The sequence below is a fragment of the Pristis pectinata genome, chromosome 6, assembly GCF_009764475.1.
Source record: "Pristis pectinata isolate sPriPec2 chromosome 6, sPriPec2.1.pri, whole genome shotgun sequence".
In the NCBI taxonomy this organism is placed as follows: Eukaryota; Metazoa; Chordata; class Chondrichthyes; order Rhinopristiformes; family Pristidae; genus Pristis; species Pristis pectinata.
Genome location: NC_067410.1, coordinates 48,266,584 through 48,293,318, shown reverse-complemented (window position 1 = coordinate 48,293,318; position 26,735 = coordinate 48,266,584). Strand labels below are relative to the sequence as shown.

Sequence of the window (26,735 nt, the reverse complement as noted above, 5' to 3'; positions counted from 1 at the left end):
ACTACCACAAAGAACAAAGGCTGTTGTGTAGATCTTATGTGTTCTCCAGTCATTACGGAGAGATTTGGGTAAGGTGCTCCTTATACAACTGAGAGAAGGATGACGAAAGGGGTGTAGAAAGAAATGTTCCTGATCCATGCCCAGGTAATAACTCAGAAAGCCAGTATCATATTTCCATTTCTCCAATAGAGACAGAGTTGAATTACTTCTAAGCTAGGGGACAACTTAACTAAACACGTGCATTCACTGTAATCAAGCGAGATGTTTACCAGATCCATACACAAGGGTTTCATCCAAGCCTGTCCGAGAAAGTTATGCTCTAAACACAGTCCCCAGAGATGAAAAGTCATTGTCTGCACTTGTGTGTTGTTCAACAGCTTTCTTCATTGAATCGATCAGTTTACACTGTGCAATAAACTAAATTATAGCAAATATTATGGAGCAAAAGAATTAGCAAGCAGAATTTTAACAAAATTTTAAAAAATTTTAAGTAGAACATAGGAGCAGGTAATTTCGCCCCTAGTCCGCTCCGTGATTCATCAAGGTCATGGCTAATCCCAATGCCATTTCCCTCCATAATCCCCATATTCCTTGATTCCTTTAGTATCTGGAAACCCATCAAACCCACTCCACTTGCTTCTAGGGCACAGAATTTCAAATATTTTCCAACTTCTGCATGAAGAATTTTCTTCTCATCTCAATCCTAAATGGCCTCTCCCTTATTCTAAGACTGTGATTGCCGGTTCGAGACTCCTCAGCCAGCAGAAACACCTGTCCTATATCCATCCTATTGAGGCCTGTAAGAATATTGAGATCCCCTCTCGTTCTTCTAAACTCAATAGAGTACAGGTCTAATCTACTAGAATAACCTAATTCCAAACCACGTTAATTGATTGGTTTATTATTGTCACATGTACCGAGGTACAGTGAAAAACTTTGTTTTGCATGCCATCCATACGGATCATTTCATCACATCAGTACATTGAGGTAGTACGAGGGAAAAACAATAACAGAATGCAGAATAAATTATTAGAGTGCAGTGCAGGCAGACAATAAGGTGCAAAGCCATAATGAGGTAGATTGTGGAGATCAAAAGTCCATCTTATCGTACTAGGGGGATCTTTCAATTGCCTTATAACAGCGGGGTTGAAGCTATAGGTTACAAGATCAATGTTCTAGACCACAGGTAATGAAAGTAATCCAAGGGGCTATTAAAGTTCACAGCATTTGGGTCAATTTCATTGGAAGTCTTCAGAAGATTCAGAACTCCTACTATCAGAAACAATAACAGTCATCACCATACATTCCCCCCAACTACATCACATATTGGTAAGATCACCTAAGATATGCCAGTCACAAAGCAATACACAGCAGTGTGATAAAATCTGGTCAGATTACCTGGTGTGATTTGACAGCTCGTGCCAGTTGGGGTGCCAGGAAAATGTCTTGCTCATTTGGGGGATGATTTATGTTGACCAGTACACGGCCCAAGTCATCTGGCTGGTTCAAGGCATCGTTCACATGAGCACCATTGCTCTCCTCATTCACCTCCTCCTCTTCATTGCTGGATCCACTATCAAGAATTTGGAGCGAATCATCTTCCCCTGAACTCAGTTCAATCACATCTTCCAAGAGAGACATAAAAAATAAAGTGATTTGTCAAATAAGGTGTTACTACAGGATGGGAACTGTTTGCCTTAATGTTGCCAGATGCTAACTCAACAGACCAGATAACTTTGTTCTTTTAACTGATTAAGATTCTAAATTAGCACAACAATTTAAATGAGCACGGCAAAGCAAAAGTCTCCCATTTACTGAATGTCAATTACTTATTCATTGTGAAATGATGCAAATAGATCAGCAAACGTCAACAGTAAAGAGTTACTTTCCTGCAATAGGATTGCAAATGACACACCAAGCATATAGGATTGAAACTAGAATTTTGGTTTCAAAAGTATGGGGAATAAAAATATGCTGCTATTCTTCAGTTCATTAAATTTGGGATTTGATCAGAATGAGGACCTCATTTGTGATGTTTAATTTCATTACTGTTTATATGAGAAAGGGTGGCAGGTGAGAAGTGGTCAATTCCAGAGCAGCTCTAAGTTAAAGAACAACAATAAGGTTTTCTTGCTGCATTTATTCAATACTACTTACTTTGTGGGAAATACATGCTTACTGCCAAGGAGGAGGAGAAATCATTAATACAGAAAAGGAAAAGATCCACTTATATTTATGGCTCTCACCATCCTTTACAACTCTGTTTACTCCCCCTGCATCATCTTCACTCCCACTGCTTATGTCCACACAGATGACCTCAGATTTAGAGTATCTTGGTGGGGCTGACAGAACTTCATCTGCTTTCTGCACAGTTTCCTCTGGAAGGACAAAGTTGTGGAGTCAATACAACTGCATTTGTTCATTCCCATGCCTTTGAATTCAACATTTCCTTTGCTGAAACCAAATAAATATTTTCCCCCAGTAAAACCCAAATGCAGAGTTTGACCCAAATCCTGACCCAAGCACTCAATTTTCCATGATGTCCATACATGATCAATACTGGGAGAGGAAATGCATTCGTAAAAGACTTCTCTGTAAGTCAGGGAAATACATGTAACAACATGTATTAAAAGTGGTACTTCACTGATGCATTTCAAGGCTACATCTAGAGATAAGTACAAAATATTGGAATACATAGTTCTAGTGAAGCTAACAATTTTGTTCACCTTTACTAGTAATGAACATGACAAACATACTTTAAGGATTAAAAGTTTCACAGGGACTAAACATTTCAGTGCTTTTTGAAAACCAACCTGACCGCAATGCTCGTCAAGTGGGAACATACTTAAACCCATTGCAAATCTGATTTAAACAGGGAGTGCTTCTGATGTTGAATTTTACTATTGCATTGGCATTTCTACTGAGCATATGTGCATACATAGAAGAAAGACCATCACCACATGACCCACCACCTCGTCTTGTGGGAAAGTCAACCCTTAACAGCCAGTTAATAAATATTCTAGTGAGGGACACAGCATAACCGGCCATCTACTTTGTTTGCATAACTACAGTAACTGAAATGCTTTGAGGCCCAAGAAATTTATTGCTTAGTTTTCCTACAATTCCCTTCCTACAAATCTGATATTTTTAATTGCTGTTTAATTGGTTTAAATGCAATGGGATGAGGCAAAATATCAAACCGCTTAAAGAAGTCGTACTTGTAAAGTTTTTAAGAAAGCGCATTTTGCTTACCTTCATTCCAAACAGGTTCATTTTTTAAAGTTTGGGCGTTCGACTCTGAGGATGGTTAAAAAAAAAGTAGATTTTGGAAACAAGTTCACGCTTAAGACGAGCTGGCTTAAGATTGTTATTTTATCACATGATTACATTCACTACTAAAACTCTTCTGGGCCTGCAGCCCATCGTCTCTGACCCAGACTGACCCTGAGAATTCTGCTTTCTTCTATCTCTGGCCCCATCGATATCCAAATCTTTGACTCGCAAGACAAGACCTGGGATTACCTTCTGAGAACCTTCTTGATCTCTCCCCTATTAACATTTGGTTATGTCCCATCATCTCCTCTGCAATAACAAATTTTTGTTTCAATAATGCTCTCATGAAGTATCTAGAAGAATTTTACTATGAGACCTTTATAAATTTGAATTACTGCCGAATAGGCATCTGTTTGAAGTAAAGTTTTAAATAATTATCAAGCCATGAAAACTTACAGAACATTTCCATGCTCAACACAGTGGGTGGTAGGGATGGAAGAAATCACTCCCCACCTCATGACACTTCCCCATGCGACTATAGGAGATACAGCACCTGTCCTTGTACCTTTTCCGTTCCCATCACCAAAAGACCCAAAGAGTCTTTCCTGGTGAAGCAGCACTTCCTCCAATCTAGTGATCTGCATTCTGTGTTCAAAATGTGATACACTGGAGAGACCAAATGTAGGTTCTTTGCTTTGTGGAGCGTTGGTGGTCCGCAGGAGTGATCCAGAGTTCCTGGTTGCCTGCTACTTGAATTCTCCATCCTATTCTGACCTGTCTGGAGCTTCCAAAGTGGCCTTCATCAGTCCTTCATCTAATCACAGGTCCTGCATCATTACTGAATAAAATCCTGGAACTTTTTAAACTTAATAGCCCCCAATTGCCACAATGTGGTCCAATGCAATCTCAAGGAACAAAACCGCACCTTTGGGTACATTGCAGTCTTCAGGATTTGATGTTGAATTTTCCAAATTTAGGTAATTTGCTCTCTCTCTTTCTGCCTGCCATCCTCCTGGGATTTTGGCTAGTTTTTCTCTTTCACTTCATATAGCAACACCCCTGCTATCATCAGCACAATGCAGACAAAGAAGCATTATCTGCCTCTAACAGCCAAATTTACTCATTTGGTCTCATCCTATCAGAAATATTCCCTCCCCAACCTTCTATGAATCTAACTTGCTTCATCACTTTCCCAGTTCTGATAAGGGATTTCAGAATGTGAATGTTAACTCTATTAACACAGGTGCTACATGACCTGTTGAGCATTTCTAGCATCTGCAGTCTCCTTTGATTTTTATTTACTATAAGGTTACCATCTTAATCAGGTTGACAGAGCATAAAACAAAATCTTGTCATGTGCAATTTTCCTCAGCAACGTGCATACGACTAAACAGACTAGCTTGACAGTCAGCATCCTAATCTTACCTTGTAATAGTTCAAACGGCAAGGTGGGTAACACAAATTCCTTTCTTTGTTGTTCAAGCCTTTTTAGGCGCTCCAATTCCTCCTGCTGTGCTGCTTTGGTTCCAGCCTCAAGTTGGTCCTCCCGTAGTAGCTTTCTGGGAAACCAACAGCAACAAAATCAGACAACAGTTCAGTCAAAGTAGCCACACTTAGGCTATAATCTAGCAAACAGTCAACAATACACCACTGTAAAAGTGCATGTGCTTAAATGAAAACCAAAACCCCAATTAATCAAATTATGATTTCCCAATGTTCCAACTGGGAAAAAACAATGTGTGAGAAAATAAGAATATAGTTAAAATCGTTATAGGACATTCAATTACAAAGTGGCAAGGACAACACTAGACTTATTACCTGCTTTGGTACAAACTTATTGGTTGAGTCCCATTAAATAATCATTAATCCTTTGATCTATATTTAGATTGTCACGTGCCCTTAGTATTTTGTCTCCTACCTTAAATGAGAAAGAATATAAGCTTTGATAAGCCTGTATTTCCTTATTTTCCATTAGTTTTAACTGTGTTTGCCTTAAATATCCTTATATTCTCTGTCATCTCTCTCAATGCATTTGTAAAAAAAAATTGTTACCTTTCACATCCCTGGCAAGGTTCTGTTCACATCCTTTTGTCTTGAACCAATCTCTTGCCTTGTTTGTTTACAACGTCACAAGAAGAATCTTCGTCTTTATGGTATGTACTAGTTTTGTATTAAACCAAACACCTCATTGCAAGCTTTCCACTGTTTGGAGTCTTAGTAGTTCAATCTAGTTTAATTCGTTTGTCATTTTTCACAAGATTTGTTCATATAAATGATTCCCTTCTCCATGGGGCACCCAATTTCAAATGCAGTACTCTAATGGTCACAATTTGCGACTAGCCTTTTTACTACCACTTTATCAACTAATTTTTTTTTAGGTGTTAGTTCCATTCCAGACTTTAGCCCAGAACCAAGCTACAAATTGTTTGCAATACAGAATGCAGAGTGCATTAAAGACTAAATGTCATACTTCACAGTTCATATAGCACATTTTTAATTTTATCTATCACCTCAATGTTTCTTTCCAAGTCACCTACTTGGGCAGAAAATCATCAGTCTTTCATCAATACTGAACAACAGCAGTACGGATGTTCCTCCATTACACAGACTTTAGCTGTTCAAGAAAGCAGGTCACCACTGCCTCATTAAGCCCAACAACAAAGGCAACATGGTCTTTTGGTAACACCCAGATCGTAAGAGTAATTTTTTTTTAAGAAAGTGCTTTTCTACTTTAGACGAGTGCCCGAAGTTAACAAGTGTATTCCATTTCGTCTTCTAATTCAGTTCAGTTCCTTTTATTGTTATGGCTTCAAAATCAATACCTTGTTAGTGCTAAATTTCATTTATTGCCACCATTATGAAAAGCCTGAAGTTCTTCAACAGTTCTTTTCCTTGAGTTGTCTAACACCTACTATTTTCTCTATTTTAGTAATAAGATGACCTTGTACTTGGAAATCTACAACTTTGACATGGATATAATAAAAAAAATGAACACGGCATACATTTGGGTATTACTTTCCATTTCTTACAGAACACAATTCTTATCCAGCTCCACATTTTGTTCTAGATCACCTCTTGAAATTTTTTCCAAACCTTTTTATTAGTTCAAAAATTTATATTGTTGCATTTCACCATGCACTTTACCAGTCATTTCCTTAAAAGGTATCCTTATTTTGCAATTTATTTTTTTCAGGATACTGGTGTTATTAGCAAGGCCAACATTTATTGTCTACCCTTAATTGCCCTGGAGATAATGGTGGAGAGCTATTTCCTCAACCATTGCAGTCCTTCTGCAGAATGTACTCCCACTGTTGTTGAATGAGGAGTCCCAGAAATTAGACCCAGAAAACAATTTAGGGACTACAATTCATTTCCAAATCAGAACATTGAACTTAGAGGGGAACCGGCAGGTGTTAGTGTTCACAAAGTGCAAGCTGCCTTGTCCTTTGCTGCAAAAGTTACAGGTTTGGAACTTTGAGAGTAACCTGAGCAAGTAACTCCAGCTCATTTATGGATGATACACACTGCGGCCACAGTAAACTGGTGGTAGGGGGAATAAGTGTTAGAGTGGTGACTGGGGTGCCAGTCAGGGGGCTGCTTTGACCTGAATGTTGAACTTCTCATGTACTCAACCAGGAAAGTGGATAGAATTCCACCATGTACTTAACTTGTGCTGGTGTAGCTTAACTGGTGCTACTTAAGCGGTGGAGATGCTGCAGGATACCCAGCCTCTGACCTACTCACAGCCACACTATTTATGTGACTTATTCAGGTGAATTTCTGATCAATGGTGACCCTCATTAATGGTGATGGAGACTTTTGACCTGATCCATTGGTTGTGGGATTGCTTACCCGTCTATTGCTTCTTGCTTTTGTTGTTTTGCGTGCACATGATCCTGTGATGCAGCTTCACTCGCTTTCAGGTATGCTTGGTGCTGCTCCCAGCATGTTCATTTACATTCCTCATTGAATCATGGTTGATCTCCTAGCTTGATCTTAGTGCAGTTTTGAGGGATAGGCTGGGCCACAAGGGTACAGATTACGGAGGAGTAAATTTCTGCTGTTCCTGATGCTATAGTGACACACGGATGTCCAGATCCGACTCAGCATTTAGCATGGGTATCTTACCACAGTGCTACACACATAGCCCAGATTATTACTGCATAAACTTCAACATCTCTTTTGGAAATACTTCCGATTATTTCACATTATCAGGGAAATGGGGTCACAACTATTTATGATTTTCCAACTTTTGTTTAAAAAAACAGAACAGTTTGTTACAATCCAACAGAATTTGGGACACGAAGCATTGAGTGCTAGGAGTAGCAAGTTTGTGCAAGTTACTTATCCTATGAATTAGCATATGACTCAAAGTGGAGGGTTAAGTTTTCCCCTTTCTAACATGTTCTGCTGGATTTCAGATTCAAGGAGTCATTCAGAACTTAATATTTCACAATAACATACAACATGCCCTGCACACCTCACGGGAAGAATACAAGGAATAGGAGGAAAAAAAGAGTAGGCAATTCAATAGCTCAAGCTTGCTCTGCCATTCAATAAGATCATGACGATTCTTACCTCTGACCTCTGCTTCACTTTCCTGCCTGTTGATACAATTATTGATACCGTTGTAGTCAATAAATCTATCACAACCTTGAATATACATAGTCAGCACCAACATCTCTCTGGGATAGAGAATTCCAAAGATCTGCAACTATGTATCCTGACACCACGTCCTTTAATTCAAGACACACACTTAAATATCCAGTTCAACACCCCCTCAGAATCTTATGTTTCATTGTTCTAAACTCCAAAGATACTAGCCCATAATGTCCAATCTTTCCTCTTAAGGCAATCTCTTCAACCCAGAAATCAATTGAGTGAATTTCTACTACAGCACATCTTATAATTATACTCTTATAATACTCTTATCAAAGTAGTCAACCTTTCTTGTGCCAGTTTAAATATTTACTGTACCTACACACTAATCCTGTACTTCTAGTACCAGAACACAATATCTAACAGTTTTGGAACATTTAAAATATACTGGATATCTTATTCTTCCTTGCAAAATAGATAATTTCTCACCTCCCCTCATTATACTTTATCTGCCATCTTTTTACCCACTCACTGAACCTGTCCATATCTGTTTGCTGACTCTGTGCCTTCTTCATATCATCAGCAAACATGTATTTATTACACTTGGGGCCCTTAAGTTAGGGTGTGAAAGCCACCGAGGCACTTATGAGTTACGGCTAGACAATTTGTAAATGACTCGCTTATAGACAGAAAACAAAGATAGGGTTAATCATTCCTCTTATCCATAGTAATGTCTTACCCTCATCCCCTAAGCAGTAAGCTTGTGTGGCATCTTTTCAAATGCCTTTTAAAATCAGAATAGTTGGCTCCCTCTGCCTATCCTGCTAGAAATATCCTCAGAGAATGCCAATAAATAGTTAAACACATTTTTCCTTTCATAAAACCATGTCAACTGTGTCAAATCATGTTATGCTTTTCTCTGTGTTATGTTATTGCATAATGGATTCCAGCATTTTTGTACAATTAAATGTCAGGCCAACTAATTCGTAGTTCCGTTTTCCTCTTTTCGTGAATAGTGGTATTACATTTGCTGTTTTCTAAACCGCTGGAACTTTTCCAGAATGTCAGGAATATTGGAATATGAGAACCAATACATCCACCCACTGCTTTTAGGAACCCTAGAATGCAAGCTATCAGGTCCAGGTGATGTTTTAGCCCTTGGTCCCATTAGCTTGCCTAGAAATTTACTACTTGTGTTAGTTATTTTAACTCCCTCATTCTCTTTAACCCCCATTACCAACAATGTTAGGCATGCTTTTAGTGTATTCAACTGTGAAGACTGATGCAAAATATTTGCCTAAAATCTGCCATTTCCTTATTCATTTGTTCCCATTTCAGCTTGAGGGCCCACTGTTTACTCTCTTCCTCTTGATGTATACTTGTTACAAGCTAACACTCAATATATTTTCTCCTTTTCCAATTTTTAAGCTAGCTTCCAAAATTTGTCTCCTATGGGACTGCCCTATTAAGGTTCTAGCTTCAGACTTTAGTTTGTCACTTGCAAATTTAATGTGAAATTCTATTCTATTATGAACTCTGTCCCCCCAGGAAATCCTTTACAAGTTAGTCCTGTCTCATTACACAAGACCAGCTCTAAATTTGCCTGTTCCCAGTTGTGTTGACAACATTTTGTTCTAGGAAACTTGTCTTGAATTACCTCAATGAACTATATTTGCTTTGCCTAGTCTATATGGGAATTAGTTCTCTTCAGCATTATTGCATTACCTTCGTTAAAGCTCCTAATATTTCTCGATTGGCATTCTGCCCAACAGTATAGCTACTGGTAGAGACCATAAAGCCTACTCCCATAAGGCTTTTCAACCCCTCATCTCCAAACAGATTCTACTACTTGATCTTCTGAGCCAAAATCTTTACTCCATACTGTGCTGATATTATCCTTTTCCACACTGCACATCTTTCCAAAACTAGTACCCTAGAATATTCAGTTCCCTTCTACAGTGTGTAATCAATGCAATGGCTATTAGATCAAACCTATCTATTTCTATTTGTGACACTAATTTATCTAAACATGTTACACATTCAGACATTTGCATTTTTCTCTGATTTTTCCCTTGGGCTTGAGCAGAAACAAATTTAGCCAGAATTCTTGCCCCTTTTGACTACACAGTGATCAAAGATCACTTGTGTTGCTCCAGATTCCAGCATCTGCAGGCTCTTGTGTCTCCTTGTAATTAAAGATCACACAGGTGTGAACAATGGATAGACAAATGATTCAGCCTGTGGTCATACATTATGACCATATGCATCAACAAGGCTTACATACTCGTCCATGGAATCGCATGTGGTTCTTGCATTAACTATTGAAAGTAGTTTTGGAGATGTGAATTTTATTTTACAATCAGATTCTTTAACAAAACCATTAATACTGCACGTTACTACTGCTGGATGGTACATGTCCCACAGAAGTATTCATGGCTGATTAACAGATGTTTACAATGTAATACATTATACAAGACTCTTATACTGATTCAAGCAGAGTGCAACTTGCTTCACATTCCTAGTATTTAAGTGGTTTCACGTATATGGCCTCCTAAGTGTCTCAGTTAAAAACAAGCTGCACTGATCAGTAACATCAGAATTTTAAACCATGACTTGGTGGAATCAGGGAAATTGGAGGAGAATTATAACTTAAGTGTTGGAGTTATTGCCAACCAACATCTTTCCACTAACTACTGCGGCATCAGTCAGGACTATGATGAACGCAGCACCAACAATTGTCATGAAGCTCAATGCCATCCAGGACAAAGCAACCCATTTGACTGGCACCCTAAACATTCATTCCTTCCACAGCAGCTCTCAGTGGGTGCAGTGTGTACCATCTACATACTGCAGCTACTTACCAAGGCTACTCCAACAACTCCCAAACTCATGATCTCCACTACCAGAGAGGTCAAGGGCAGGAAGCACATGGACCTCCATCATTTGCACATTCCCCTCCCAGGTGCACATTATCCTGGCTTGGAAATACATCACAGGCCATTTGTTGTTGTTGGATCTAAATCTTGAAACCCTGCCCAATAGCACTGTGGTAATAATAAAATAGAGAGAATGCTGGAAATACTCAGGAGGTGAGGTTGCATCTCTGGGAAGAGAAACAGAGTTAATGTTTTAATCTGAAGACCTCCTCATCAGAAGGGTATTGTGGTCGGCCCTTCACCAGAAGGGCTGAAGCAGTTGAAGGTCGCTTATCAACAAGGCAGCACAGTGACTCAGCTAGCAGAGCTGCTGCCTCACAGGTTCAGTGTCCCAGGTTCAATCCCGACATTTGGTTTTGTCTATGTAGGAGCAGAGTTGATGGGCTGAAAAGCTTGATTCTATGCTGCATCTCCAACCTTCTCACTTATTGTCCATCTCATTTATAGATGGACAATAAATGTCCAGATCACAAAGCTAAATACAAAAAATATGAAAGCACAAAACAGGTCAGACTATTAACAAGCTGACTGCAATAATTCCAAAACCATTTGTTCCATTCTTATGCACACTATAAACAGAAAACTTTATATTTTATCAAGTACACCTAAACTAAATCCAGTTTAGCTCCTCCAATACTTTAAACAAGTAAACATATTCCTTAGACTGCTGAAAATTTTCTTGAACAGTGTTCTATATTTAGTGCGTTATATAAAAGGCCTTCAACATTTACAGCTGAATGAGGTCTGAACACTGAATTTGTTTTCCTAATCAAGATGCTTAATGCCTTCTGAACTGGCCTTCCGGCAAGCCAAACACTCCTCTTTTTATACAAGTATCTGGAGTAAAGAACAAGTTCGTGCAGCTGGCTCCGCAGAACTCACACTGAACAGAACTTTACACCAGAATCTGTGTGCGTAATGGAAAATGACTGCTTGTGCTTTACCAGAACTTAGAGATCAAGGAAGCAGAACTTGCTGTACCGGATGTTTCTTCTCATGTGGACAGGCTTTGTTGACCTTTTCCTCTTGCCATTTACTGAGCGAGCCCGTTTCTTTTCATTCTGTGATGAGGTAGTTGAAGTGGAACAATTCCATCCCCTGGCATCGGGCTGTGGGGAATGCTCAGAACTGACCGGAGTGAGCTCAGAATCATCTGAAAGAAAGAATGGGAAGAGGAGCTGAAATCCATTAGCTTAGTCCCTCTTATCATTCCATGTTCTCAAACAAACAGATTTTCACGCGACGGCCCAGGTCTTCTGCGAACCAAAACACCAGAAAACACATTTGAGTTTTATACTATACATGTATAATAAGCATCTATTATATTCTTTTGTTTACTCTGCTTAGTGGAAAAGCACCACTTATAGCAATAAACAAAGAAAATGTTGGAAACCCTCAGCAAGTCAGGCAGCATCTGTAGAAAGAGAAACAGTTAATGCTTTAGGTCCAGGACCTTTCTTCAGAACCATTGGCAGCAAAACTGTTTTCAGAAACAAAAATACCTAACCACATTGTAACTTATAGTAGCCTATCACATTAAGGGTTTTTTTTACACTTTTGTACAATTTTCAAAACAAAATTTTCTGAGACTACAACAAAATGTCTTGGAATTTTTAAGTACCTATCACATTTTAATCTTTAGTATAAAGGATTTAGGAAAAAAATTATCTTTAGATGTTGAATTTAAGGCCAACTGGTTCCCTACAAGTGAAAGAACAAAAATGACTGCATCTGCAGGAAGTGCACCCAGCTGCAGCTCCTGACTTGACCAGGTCAAGGAAATGGAGCTGGAGTTGAATGTACTCAGGACCATCCAGGAAGCCGAAAACCTCAAAGATGAGACTTTTACCGAGGTGGTCACACCCAGAGTATAGGCTTCAGATAGATGGGTGACCACTAGAAGTAAGGGGACTAAGCAGTCAGTTCAGGGTTCCCTTGTAGCCACACCCCTCAGCAACAAGTATACCCCTTTGAATACTGCTGGGGGGATGACCTATTAGGGCACAGCAGCTGCAACCAGGTCAGTGGCACTGTGGCCAGCTCTATGGCTCAGCAGGGAAGAGTAAAGTCAGGCAGAACAATAATGATAGAAGACTCGATAGTTAGGGGGACAGATAGGAGATTCCGTGGCTGCGAAAGAGACACCACGATGATGTGTTGCCTCCCAGGTGCTAGGGTCGAGGATGTCTCAGAGCGGCTGCAGGATATTCTCAAGGGGGAGGATGAGCAGCTAGAAGTCATGGTGCAAGTTGGCACCAATGACATAGGTGGAAAGGGGGTAGTCATCCTGTGCAATGAGTATAGGGAGTTAGGAAAAAGGCTGAAGAGCAAAACCTCTAAGGTAGTAATATCTGGATTACTCACTGTGCCACATGCTAATCAGGACAGGAATAGGATGATAGAGCAGATGAATGAGTGGCTGAGGAACTGGTGCAGAGGGCAGGGTTTCAGGTTCTTGGATCATGGGAACCTTTTCTGGGGCAGGAGTGACCTGTACGAGGAAGGGCTGCACTTCAACTGGAGGGGAACCAATATCCTGGCCAGGAGGTTCACTAGTGCTACTCAGGAGGGTTTAAACTAGTTTGGCAGGGGTATGGGAAACAGAGCACTGGGTCAGAAAGTGGAGAGATTGAGAGGAATGTAGATGTTAGGGCCAGTAAAAACAGGCAGCAGCAAAGTAATAGACACGATGGGATGGACAGTTTGAAGTGCGTGTATTTGAATGCCAGGAGTATTATGGGTAAGGGTGATGAACTTAGAGCATGGAACTATGATGTTGTGGCCATAACAGAGACTTGGTTGAGAGAAGGACAGGAATGTGCACTTAAATGTTCCAGGGTTTCAATGTTTTAAAAAAAGATGGGGGGGAGCTGCTTTACTAATCAGGGGCAACATCACAGCTGCACTCAGAGGGCACATAATGGAGGGCTCATTCACTGAGTCTATATGGGTAGAACTCAAAAATAAGAAAAGCTGCAATCACTCTGATGGGATTATACTACAGACACCTAACAGATAGGCAGGCAAATTAGGGAAATGTGTAAAACTAATAGGGTTGCTGCTGTGGGGGACTTCAACTTCCCTAATATAAGCTGGGACCTCCTTAGAGGTTTAGATGGGGCAGAATTTGTTAGGTGCATCCAGGGGGGTTTCTTAAATCAATAAGTAGATAGCCTAACAAGAGGGGCTGTACTGGACCTGGTGTTGGGTAATGAGCCTGGCCAGGTGACCAACCTTTCAGTGGGAGAACAGTTAAGGAACAGTGGCCAAACTCAAGTTTTAAGATAGCTATAGATAAGGATAAGTATGGACCTTGCGGGAGAGTATTAAATTGGAGCAGGGCAAATTATGAGAGCATTAGGCAGGAACTAGGTAGAATTAATTGTGAACAGCTGTTTTTGGGCAAGTTCACATCTGACGTGTGGAGGGTGTTTAAAGACCAACTGCAGAGTACAGGACAGGTATGTTCCAGTATGAAGGAAGGACAAGGATGGAAAGGTAAGAGAACCTTGGATGTTGAGAGTGGTGGTGAATTTAGTCAAGAAGGAAAAGTATGTAAAGCTTAGGAAGCTAGGATCAAACAGAGCACTTGAGGATTATGAAGAAGCCAAAAAGCAACTCAAGAAGGGAATTAGGAAAGCCAGGAGGGGCCATGAAAAGGCAAATAGGATTAAAGAGAATCCCACAGCATTCTATACATACATCAAGAGCAAGAGGATAACTAGGGAGAGGGTAGGACCACTCAAGGATAAAGAAGGGAACATGTGTTTGGAAGCAAAGGATGTGGGTGAGGACCTTAATGAGTACTTTGCATCAGTATTTACCAAGGAGAAGGACGTGGAGCATAGGGAGATCCGTGTGGAGCATGCTAATATGCTAGAGCATTTTGAGAGAAAGGAGAAGGTAGTGCTGGGTCTCAAAGAGCATTAAGGTGGGCAAGTCCCTTAAGATGGGATATATCCCAAGTTATTGAGAAAGGCAAGAGATTGCTGGGACCTTGACCAATATCTTCACGCCCCTCTAGCCACAGGCATGGTACCGGAGGAGTGGCAAGTAGCTAATGTTGTTCCATTATTCAAGAAAGGAAACAGGGATAATCCTGGTAACTATAGACCGGTGAGTCTCACGTCAGTGGTAGAGAAGTTATTGGAGAGGATTCTTAGGGATAGGATTTATGAGCATTTGGAAAATCATAGCCTAATTAAGGACAGTCAGCATGGCTTTATGCAGGGCAAGTCATGCCTTACTAATTTGATTGAGTTTTTTGACAAGGTGACGAGGATGAATGATGAAGGTAGAGGTGTGGATGTTGTCTACATGGCTTTTAGTAAGGCATTTGACAAGGTCCCTCATGGAGGCTCACCCAGAAGATTAAGATGCATGGGATCCACAGTGAACTGGCGGTTTAGATTCAGAACTGGCTTGCCCGTAGAAGACAGAGTGTAGTGGTCAATGGAACTTATTCTAGCTGGAGGTCTGTGACTAGTGGTGCTCATCAGGGATACATACTGGGATCTCCACTGTTTGTGATGTATTTAAATGACCTGGATGAAAATATACATGGGTGGGTTAGTAAGTTTGCAGATGATACGAAGATTGGTGGTGTTGTGGATAGCGTAGAAGACGGGCAAAGGATACAGCAGGATATAGATCAGTTGCAGATATGCATGGAGAAATGGCAGATGGAGTTTAACCTGGCCAAATGTGAAGTGTTGCACCTTGGGAGATCAAATGTAAAGAGACAGTACACTGTTAATGGCAAGACCCTTAACAGTGTTGATGAGCAGAGGGATCTTGGGGTCCAAGTTCATAGCTCCCTGAAAGTGGCTACACAGGTTGACAGGGTGGTAAAGGCGGCATATCGCATGCTTGCCTTCATTAGTCAAGGCAATGAGTTCAAGAGTCAGGAAGTTATGCTGCAGCTTTATAAAACTTTAGTTAGGTCGCATCTGGAGTATTGCATTCAGTTCTGGTTGCCCCATTATAGGAAAGGGGCCCAGGCTTTGGAGTGGGTGCAGAAGTTGTTTACCAGATGCTGCCTGCATTAGAGGGCATGTGCTATGGGGATAGGTTGGACAAACTTGAGTTGTTCTCCCTGGAGCGGCAGAGGCTCAGGGGAAATCTGATAGAGGTTTAAAAGATTATGAGGCATAGATAGAGTAGACAGCCAGTATCTTTTCCCCAGTGTTGAAACACCTAATACCAGAGGGCATGCATTTAAGGTGATAGGGGTAAATTCAAAGGAGATGTGCAAGGCAAGCTTCCCCCACACAGAGTGGTGGGTGCCTGGGGTGGTGGTGGAGGCACATACGATAGGGGCATTCAAGATGCTCTCAGATAGGCACACGAATGTGAGGGAAATGGTAGGATATAGACATTGTGTAGGCAAAAGGGATTAGTTTAGTTGGGCATTTTATTACTAATATAATTGGTTTGGCATAACATTGTGGGCCAAAGAGCCTGATCCTGTGCTATATTATTCGATGTTCTAAACAAAAATCACCTAGATGAGAGGTACTTAATAAAATGTAATTAGAGGTGATCTGAGAAAGAACAGTTTAAAAAAATTAAGTCATTAGCTTTTATTGGTTACCTCAACAACCATTCTTTTGAAAGTTTTTGGTCTAATCTAATGATGAATGTTAAAAAAAAACAGGAAAATATGCAGTCTGGTCCAGCAAGGAGCATAAAGACAATAAAATTTCTCTTTCAATAAATTACTAGAAATGATAAGGGTGTGTTTTGAGAGGCTTAGAAGGAAATTGCAGATAGTTACTTAGGTGCTTGTCTGTGGAGCATTGGTATTCTCATTAATTTACATACCGAGAGTTAAACGATTGAACTGAATATGTCTGATCACAACTCAGGTTCAGCTAAATTAAAGCAATTTAATGGTTCACAATCAGCTTCATTTCACCAATATTTTCTTAGTCTGCCACAAGAGACTGAAACACACATGGAAAAAAGCCTGGAGCTGCCTGCTCAGATCACCGGATACAACAGTTACACCCAGTCAAAGTAAGGTGGTACAACATACTAGTAAGAAAATGGGCAGTTTGATTAGTACAAAAGGTTAAATTGGTAATGTTATGAATGTCACATTATTAATAAGAAACTCAAGTCACTTTCACTCTTAGTAACATCCTCAATTACACAGTACAGGTACTCCACTAAAAATAATCAAACCTCTGGAGGGAATTTAAACCATAACCAGTAACATTTAATACAAGGAAGACCTTGATCATTAAAAAAAATCCTTCAACCAGGTCTTGGATAAAAGCCAATCTAAGAGTACTCTCTTGCTTTTATAATGCAGCTCTGATTCAGCTGAGCAAATACAGCAAAATTTTTGCAGTAATTACACTTTGTTCAGACAGCTTTGGTATCTCAAGAACATACCAAATGAAACTTGTTTAGCAGAGCAAGTATGTTGCAATTCAGATAAAATATTGGGTGAGGAATCCAAAGGTTGGGCTAACGATTCTGTGTGTTCAAATTTCACCAAGGCAGCTGAGGAATTTAAATTCTATTAATTAAATAATCTGGAATTGGGATTAAAAGATACTAGAATCAATAATGATCATAAAAACAACAACCTGGTTTGGTGATGCCCTTCTAGGAAAGGTTTGAAATCCTTCCACAGTTCAGCCAATATGTGATTCTAATCTCACAGCAAAGCTCTTTACTTTTAATTGCTTTCTGATATTGCTCCGTGATTCGATGAAATTGAATGGCTTGCTTTGTCCACATACAATGCACAAGCTGTTCATGAAAGTCACCAACCACTGCCTTCTCAGTAGGTATGGGCAGAAAATGCTGGCTTTGTCAGTGACATCCACACCTGGTAGATAAATCGATCAAAAATATCACAGTAGTTTAGTTCCCAAGAATCCCCAAACTGTCAAAAGCCTGGAGTTCAATAATTATTTTATTACCCAAGGTAGTTAAAGACAACTTACCAAGTTTCCTCAATTCTCTTTGAAATTTTATGCCTCAGTTGACTAACTACTTTGTGCAACAAGGCAGCATTTACTGTGAAAAGGCACACAGGACTGCATAAACCCTTAAAATTCATGAGGGGCTTAAGGGTTCATGCACTCAGTCTTCTCCCAGGGTTGGGGAATCAAGAACTGGAGGGCATAGGTTTAAGGTAAGAGGGGAAAAATTTAATAGGAACTCGAGGGGCAACTTTTTTTTAAAACACAAAGTACGCACGTGGAATGAGCTGTCAGAGGAAGTGGTTGAGGCTGGTATAACAACTACTTTTAAAAGATAGTTGGACAGGTACATAGAGAGGAAAGGGTTAAAAGAATATGGGCCAAATGCTGGCAAATGGGACTAGCTTGGAGGGGCATCTTGGTTGGCACGGACCAGTTGGGCCAAAAGGGGCTATTTCTGTACTGTATGACTATTCAGTCCGATATAAATTGCAGCCATGGCATCCTTTAAAAAAAATCAGTGGATCTTAAGTTACAACGTAAATATTTCAGATATACTAGAATTTCTATGTTTATGTCACAATGCTATGAATCTCACTAACATTTAGCTGACAGTTCCTCAAAGAACAACAAACACACTGAAGTGCATCTGACCTTTTCCTCAACCCCTGACTCAGCAATGAGTCAAGTTATACTTCTGTGAGGCACCAAACCCAGTTCAGGGGCTGGATGGACTCTGTACCTGCGTCTGCAGCTTTACACCAACCATAGGTGACACATCCAACTCCAAAAAAAACTGCTAAGATTGACTCTTCTCAAACAATTGAATCATGTCAGGAGTGATTAAGATAGATTATTAGTCGAGCCCCAGCACTGTTCCCTATGGCATCTCAAGTGTTCTAACTTGAGAATCTGAAAAATAGTCCATTAATTCCCAACTCTGTATTCTGCAGGCCAATCTTATTTCCACACTTGTATATTAAATATTTAATGCATAGTTTACAGTAAATAAGATTTATTAGTCACATGTACATCGAAACACAGTGGAGAATGGAATTAATGAGTTACTCTGTCCTCTTCAGAATGCTGCTGATAGCATCCTTAGCTTCTTGAAGAACGTTTGCTCTATAGTAAATGGCAAATGGTCCCAAAGCAGTTTTCTTGTTACGATATTACATACTGAATGCAAGCCTGGCAGGGCAACACACTTGACGCTGCACTCAGTATGAACTTGGTTGCTCAGGGCACAGTCATGGAGTCAAAGTTGTCCGCACCTTACACAATGAAGAAAGGCACATGATCAGCCAGGACTGCTTCCGTCAAAATCATGGAATGAGAGAGAGCTTTGGGATTCAGAAAACTGAGCCTCTGACGTGCAAAATTCAGGAACTTGTAGGACCAGTCAAAGTAATGCAGGCAACTCTGGGCACCAAGCTTTAGGAAAATGTCATGGCCTCAATGGGGCAGTGATTTTCATTTATTATTTCTTTTAGGCTGGTGGAGAATTATGGGCTGAGCAATTCCTGCCCCATATCATCCTATGATTTGGTGGAGGAGTGGTCATTTGACCAACTACAACTATGCTCTCTTTGAAAGAATGATCCATTTAAAGTCATATTCCTGCTCTTCCATTATAGCCCTTCACAATATTTATCCAATTCCCTTTGAAAAGTTATTGGGTCAGACTTCCATCCAAGATCCACTGTGATCTATGCTATTCCCAAGCAGAGACATTCCATTCAACAAAGTGAGGGTGGACTCTTCATGGGATCAATGGTGCAGAACAAAGTACTGCAGTTTAATGCTAAAAGAGATTTAAAATGTAGCAAAATTATGCTAAATGTATTAAAGCTTGGTTAAAGCATACTTAGTATATTTTGCAGAGTTTAGGTCGCTGTATTATGAAAAAGATATATAGGTAATGGAGAGGGTGCAGAAGGGAATTACAAGAATGGTACTAGAAATGTGAAATACACACATCATGAAAGATTAAAGGAACCAAATCTCCTGTCTTCTAGAATGTTTTAAAATTTTGAAGGGTTAAGAATTTTTTTGTGAGGGAGAGCATAACTGAAGGCCATCATTATAGGATTGTAATAAAGATGTAGAGAACTCAGAAGATACTTTTTTTTGGAAGAAAATGGTGTATTTGGAAGGCGGGGGGGAAGACAACAAACGTATGAGAGAGAAGGAAATAACGGGTTACATTTATATGAAGACAGGAGGACAGGAACTAACTGAGCTGAACGGCCCATTTTTGTGCTGTATACCCAAGTATCCAGTGCTTCTTCCCTACATATTAGAACCCAGGGGCAGGGACCGTCATTTCAAAGAAACAAATTTTCAAAATGTGTCTTAAGTCTTCATATCTTGGTAAACAATGCATGTTACCCAGTTGCAAGAGGGAAGCTTTATTAGCTAATTTGCTATAAACAGTTCAGCCCAGGTTACACTGATGGAATGTATTCAGTCCATCATTTTGTGCTCTTTAAAAAATGTCCATTTTCAACCTTTAACTTTTATACATTTGTCAATGCCCAAAATTGTTATCTAGTTGCTAGGAGAACAAAGAAACCGCCCAGAACAGCTGGCAGCAGCTTTTCCTCAGGCCAGGTTTGCTGGGTGAAAAGAGTTCACTTCTGAGTTTCTGTAAAGCTTCTTACCCCAGAAACATTAAGTATCAAGATATTGACCTATCTGGAATTCAAACCTTAAATTTTCCAACCTTCCAGATGTCAACCATGGCATGTTTAAAATCTCTATGGGAAATATTCTGGGTAAACTTTACCATTTGTTTTTACTGTTTTGACTGCCTGGGATGTTTCAACAGCTGAGGAGAGAGGCCAACAGCCTAGAGCCAATGTTACTCTGCCTGAAGTCAATGCATCAGGAGGCAGTGACACCTGCATGCACCAGCTTCAGTAAGTAACCAGGTAATTCAGTAACAGCAAGGGATTAAGATGAAACCAAATGGAATTTAGTGCTCAGAAGGGAAGCATATAATTGCTAGAAACAAGCTGTCATCTTAATTACCCTTCACTTCCTTCAGAAATATTGCTGTAATATTTGAAATCAAAGACACTCACCATGGATGAATTGTAAGAGCAGCCTCTCACACTGTTCTGACTCTACAATTTGGTGACCATCAATTAAAAGCTTATTTTGTGGTGACTATTTCACTTTATTGTATCACTTCTCTGCACCCTCACGTGAATGAACACATCAAGCTCATACAATGTCACTCTTACATAACGAATTTATATCTTGTTATAGATTGAGGGGAGGATAAATGGAAACCATAAGGCAGAAAATTAAAATCAAGAATGTTAGCTAGGTGATACCAAAGTTTGTTTCTTTATATAAAAGGTTTCAGATGAAAAGGAAGTGGTGCTGAGGCAGTTAAAGGTAGATTTCAATGAAGTATGGTAAGGGAGGAAGAAACAAGACTTTTTTTAAATATCAAACACAAACATTGCACTCTCTTGTCCATCATTCCATCCCACATGGAATGCTTACACTGAACAGTTGAGAGGTCCAAACAAAATAATGGCCCTGAGCTTGCTAGATGTGGCTTATCACTCACTTTCATTGGTGAAAACACAGCTGTCCTGCACTTCATAACAGAAATGACTAGAGATACTCAGCAGGTCAGGCAGCATCTGTAGAGGGAGAAACTGAGTTAAGGTTTCAAGACAATGACCCATGAGAATTCAGATGACACAAATGCTGCTCGTGCTCTTGAAAAGAGGGTGATGAATGCTTGTTAACTGTAGCTGATCTGTATGGACTCACCTGCATTCTCCTGGTCTTCATCCTTCACAGACATTCCCTACGTTCTCTCCACCCATCCCACCTCTACAACTGACAACACCATTTGTTTTCTCCACTTTTCCCAATCTGATGAAAGGTCTTCAACCCCAGATAATTCCGCTTCTCTCCAGAGATGCTACCAAACCTCTGAACATATCTGGCATTTCCTGATTTTAATGAGATTTGCAGCATCTACAAGTTTCTATATATATTTTTTTGTTCTGTATGTATGCATACCCATAAAGAATACAAGACATAATCCTCTTGAACTTGATAGATGAAACCCTGCATAGCAGCAGCACCTTCACAGACTCTAATCAGGTCATGGGTTAACCAGAATTAAATTGCGGACAGAACTTTTACAATATAGTCATGGCCCCAGCTTTGCCATCTGTTGTTTTTGAAAGATGAGCGTTGGAAATAAAACAAAAACAAAAATGCCCTAAAGTTATTTTTAAAAAGTGAATGGGCTTGTATTTTGTGCACCAGGTCTAACTCAGGGCAGGGTCTGTGTGCAGATTCCCAAGACTAACTGCCAGTCAATTCCAGCACGTTTATGCTCTGTCTCTGGATTCCATGCAGGGTCCAAAGACAGAGCATAATGACTGATCCCTGATGGTATCTCTGTTAGCTAGTTCAGATTTCTGCACTTGAAAACACATGAAATCTTGAATGTTGGCATTTACATGGCTGCAGATATCCTTTGATTTACAAATGTTCAATTAACTTTCAATTTTAGTTGCAATTCCATTGAACCTTTAGGATATATTTCCTTAATATGCAAAGCTTATTCATTATGACAAATAGCATGCCAATCTCAGCCCATAATGCATTTCCTTCTTCCTCCCACTCAATTTTGTCTCCATCAAGATCTAAGTACTCTGCTTGTTATAACAATTTATTCTGTGCATCCTTCAAGATGGTTTCACAACATCCCAGCAGCTCTGAAGACTGGCCCTCCACTAAGGAATCACAACAAGCTACAACCATTAATGCTAAGCTATATGTAATAAATAGAAGTGAAAAATGTTTGATGAGCAACAGCCTCTTGTTAATTCTTTCAAAATCAACAGTGTAATCAGTCCTTAACGTGGGCAAAATAAATGCCCAAAATGTTACCCCTCAAAGTGGTTTGCATATTAGGAAGGGCAGAGATGTTATAAAGAATCGAAAAAATTAGGCATGCAGCTAGAAGATCAGAATCAACAACGTGTACCAGTGTTTGATGATTATCCAAGAAAAAGTGAGTTTGTCATGGCAAGCCTAGAGAGAATGCAAGGCGAGTGACATATCTTCTGCAACTACTGATACTTTCAAGGCTAGGAATGGCTGGTTTGAACATTTCAAGAAACATGCAAACCTACATAATACTCGTCTGTCGTGGGAGGCAACAAATGCAGATAATTTGGCAGAAAATTTTCCGAGAGCTGAAACAAATTATCCAGTAAGGTGACGACTCTTAAGTATTTAATGCAAGTCAGGTGAGGCTCTTTTGAAAGAGGAAGTCCTCACATATATTCACCTCAACAGATGAGCAAACTATTCGAGGCTTCAGCAGGCACAGACTGCCTTATTTTTCTTCTTGGACACAATGCTGAGGTGGTTCTACTTAAGTCTCTCTTAATCTACCTTTCAGAGAACCAGAAGTCTCTCAATGAATACTCAAAGATCAATCTTCCAGTGGTGCAGTGATCTCACAAAAAAACTGTTTGATGTTGCTGCTCTTTCAAGATTACATTATATTGCTCCTCTCTGCCTGCATAGACCAAATTTGTGCAAGGAATAATCTGAGCAATGCAAACATTCATCATTGATAATCACCCTGGACATCTGGTTAACATTCAGGGCATGGCTGACAACATTTAGGTAGCTTTTTTGCCCCCTAACTCCACTTCATTGTTACAATTATAAATGCTTTCACTACATTTTGTACTAATTGAAGTGTGCAATGAGACGTGTCATTTCAGATTTGAGTGGCATTGTCACACTACTGTCCAGATGAAGGACCTCAACCAGAGGCATTGATTGTCTGTTTCCCTTCGTGGATGCTGCCTGACCCACTGGGTTCCTCCAGCATCTCGTGTGTTGCTGTCAAACTAATATTCAAGAAATCTGTAGGGTACAATATCAAGAAAGGCATGGATACCATCAATGCCTCCTGGGATGTTGTAACCCATACAAAGATAAATTACATGTGGAGGAAATCACAGTCAGAGTGTGTGCACCACCCCTGTGGATTTACAAACCTGAAAAACCTCCAAAAGAGACCAACAGGAAGGCAAATGAGGGTGTGATGATGTAGACCAGGATGACATGGAAGAGTTACTGGAATCTCAAAACAATGAACTTATAAATGGGGGTCAAAAAGAGGTCACAAGAGGAACAAGAAGGCACAACCACCTCAGCTCGCTCTGTAAAAACCCTCTACGGCATTCTTTCACATCAGGAACATGATCACCATTTTAAAAATGTTGCAAACCCCATCAAGCTAAGATTCCCCACAACCATCACTACACAAAACACCAGTAATATCTCTGCCTCTCGCCTTCCCTGCAATCATCTCGATATGCAAAGCCACTGCTACCACTTGCACTGAAACATATAAATTAGGAGTACATAGATGGCCCCTTAATCCTCTTCACCATCCAATATGATCATAGCTTATCTAATTGATTGAACCTCATCTCTACTTTCCTAGGTACTCATAACTTTTCACCCACCCCATACACCACCTTTCCATTGGCTTCTTGCTTATCAAGAACCCACTTCAAAGAGGATTCTACATCTAAAGGCCTTCAAGGAAGAGTTCCAAACACTTGCTAATCTCAGAGAGAAAAAAAAATCACCTCATTTGCCTTAAAGGGGTGTGCTCTTATTTTCAATAAAGTATTCCCTTGTTTCAGTATCTCCCACAAGAGGAAGCATTCTCCATATCCACTCTGTCAAAACTGCTCAGGATCTATGTTTTAATTTGGCAAGTACCCCGAAAAGATACACTTCACTGGGTCTCATCAGTAATCACACTTTGCCCCAGTATAGTGAAACAACCCAGGGAAAAAAAAATGCAATGCTTGTATTTCTATAGCTTCTTTCATAACCACAGGATGCCCAAAATATTTCACAATCAAGGCAACACACTGAAGTACCGGTGTAACAGGAAATATGCCAACCAATTTTCATTCATCCTTGTCTCAAAAAGCAACGTGATAAATTTTACATAACGTCTGACTGATGTTGGTTGAAGGATACATATTGACCATATTACCTTACAACATTTGAGCCCATTTCAGCCCATTGATTCTATGTTGATTGACAAGAGCAATCCCATTCCTCCACTATGCCAGCACACACAACAATCCCATTCCCACAATAGATCTGCTCTATATTAATCTACTTGACATTTAATTGTTAATTAAACTATAATTTATTTTAGATATTTGCATTGATACATTTTTAAGATGTAATTACTGAAATTCTTGAGCACTGGAATGCAACCAGTTGAAATGAAACTAACAGCAAGTGCATTTTCGATTTACGAATTTTCACTTGAAGCATTTAAGGAGCACAAGCCTTTCGTAAATTAAGGAATGCATATAAATACTGCAGTTCCTGAAATTCTTCAGCACTGGAATGCAACCAGTTGAAATGAAACTAACAGCAAGTGCATTTTCGATTTACGAATTTTCACTTGAAGCATTTAAGGAGCACAAGCCTTTCGTAAATTAAGGAATGCATATAAATACTGCAGTTCCCGGCAAAACATAAAAAAACTCGGGCCATTATATACATATGTACATTTTTAAACACTCACAGAATTAAAGGAACAGCTTGGAATAGAAGAGCATTACAAATTCTGGCTAGGAGAAAATAAACCATCAACAGAAACCATTCACTTCCACAATGCCTAAATCTATCCTGGTCAGGCCCAGTAAAAAAACTAAAACTGAACTAAAGCTCCCTCCCTTCTGCCGCAGGAACACCAATTTCAGAAAATAACAAAAACTTCACCCCAAATAGGAGTAAAAGTGCTCAAAGCCCTACCGCAAATGAGTACCCCTTGCAGGATCAATTATACGTTTATTTCACAGTAAATTAAAAATTGCAGATGCTGGGAAAACAAAAAATGCTAGAAATGCTCAGCAGGTTAGGCAGCATCTATGGAATGAGAAATTGAATTAATGTTTCAGGTTGAATATCCTTCACCAGAACTTTTACTTACCAAATGACTTATCCTGCTAACTGCCTACAAAAACTGCTAAAAACAGCTTTGCGGTTTCAGTTCAGCCCATTAGATTAAGACTACCAAAACTCATTTTGTGAAGTCCTTGTAGTCTGCCAATACAGGAGACCTTCACCAACGGGATCATTCTGGGGCCTGGATTTAAGCACAGGTTCAAAAGAGGAAAGGTCAAGGTTTCACCTCTGACTCACAAAAACAAACAGGCTAATTTCCAGCATTATATTTTTGCCAGTAATGAAGGGAATACTTGCATCTTGTGTTCTCTAGCTTACTGTTATTCTTATCAAAAGGAGATACATAAATGAATTGTCACTGCATTACTTGTTTGACCCAGATATGTTCTGTCATCAATGCTCAGGAGTGTCAATGAGGCTCCTTCACCTTCTTCCACATAGCCAGGTGCCTATCATTAGTTATACAATAATTTTCTGTATCAATGACCTATATGCAAGTCCACTGACCGAAATTGAAGTGCTTGGAACCCTGTTTCACATTCTTGCATACTTAAGATTTAGGTCTCATCAGTAATCGTGCTTTGCCTGGGTGTAGTGAAATGGCCCTGGCAAAAACAGAATACTTGCATTTCTATAGATTTTTCATGACCTCAGGATGCCCCAAAATATTTTACAATCAATGCAACACTCTGAAGTGCAGTCACTGATGTAACTGGAACCACGCCAATCAATTTTCATTCATCACTGTCTCACAAACAGCAACGTGACAATGATTACATAATGTCTGCGCGATGTTGGTTGACGGATATATATTGATCATATTACCATAATTCCTTACAACATTTGACCCCATTTTGGCCCATCAAGTCTATCGTGTCTCACAGAGCAATCCCATTCCTCCTACTATGCCAGCACATTAAACCACTAGGAGCTCCTCTGTTTATCTTCAAAACAGTGCCTTGGGTTCTTTTCCATCTAACATACA

At 39.8% G+C, this 26,735-nt stretch overlaps 1 protein-coding gene across 1 annotated transcript in view; it reads right to left on the bottom strand.

Annotated features, from left to right (window-relative positions):
* rad54l2 (RAD54 like 2) overlaps positions 1-26,735 on the bottom strand; it is a 114,502-nt gene that overhangs the window by 35,847 nt on the left and 51,920 nt on the right. Inside the window, 5 exon segments of the mRNA XM_052017854.1 lie at positions 1,399-1,625; positions 2,247-2,378; positions 3,253-3,297; positions 4,699-4,832; positions 11,790-11,961. Of these exon segments, the coding sequence (XP_051873814.1) occupies positions 1,399-1,625; positions 2,247-2,378; positions 3,253-3,297; positions 4,699-4,832; positions 11,790-11,961 (710 nt within the window).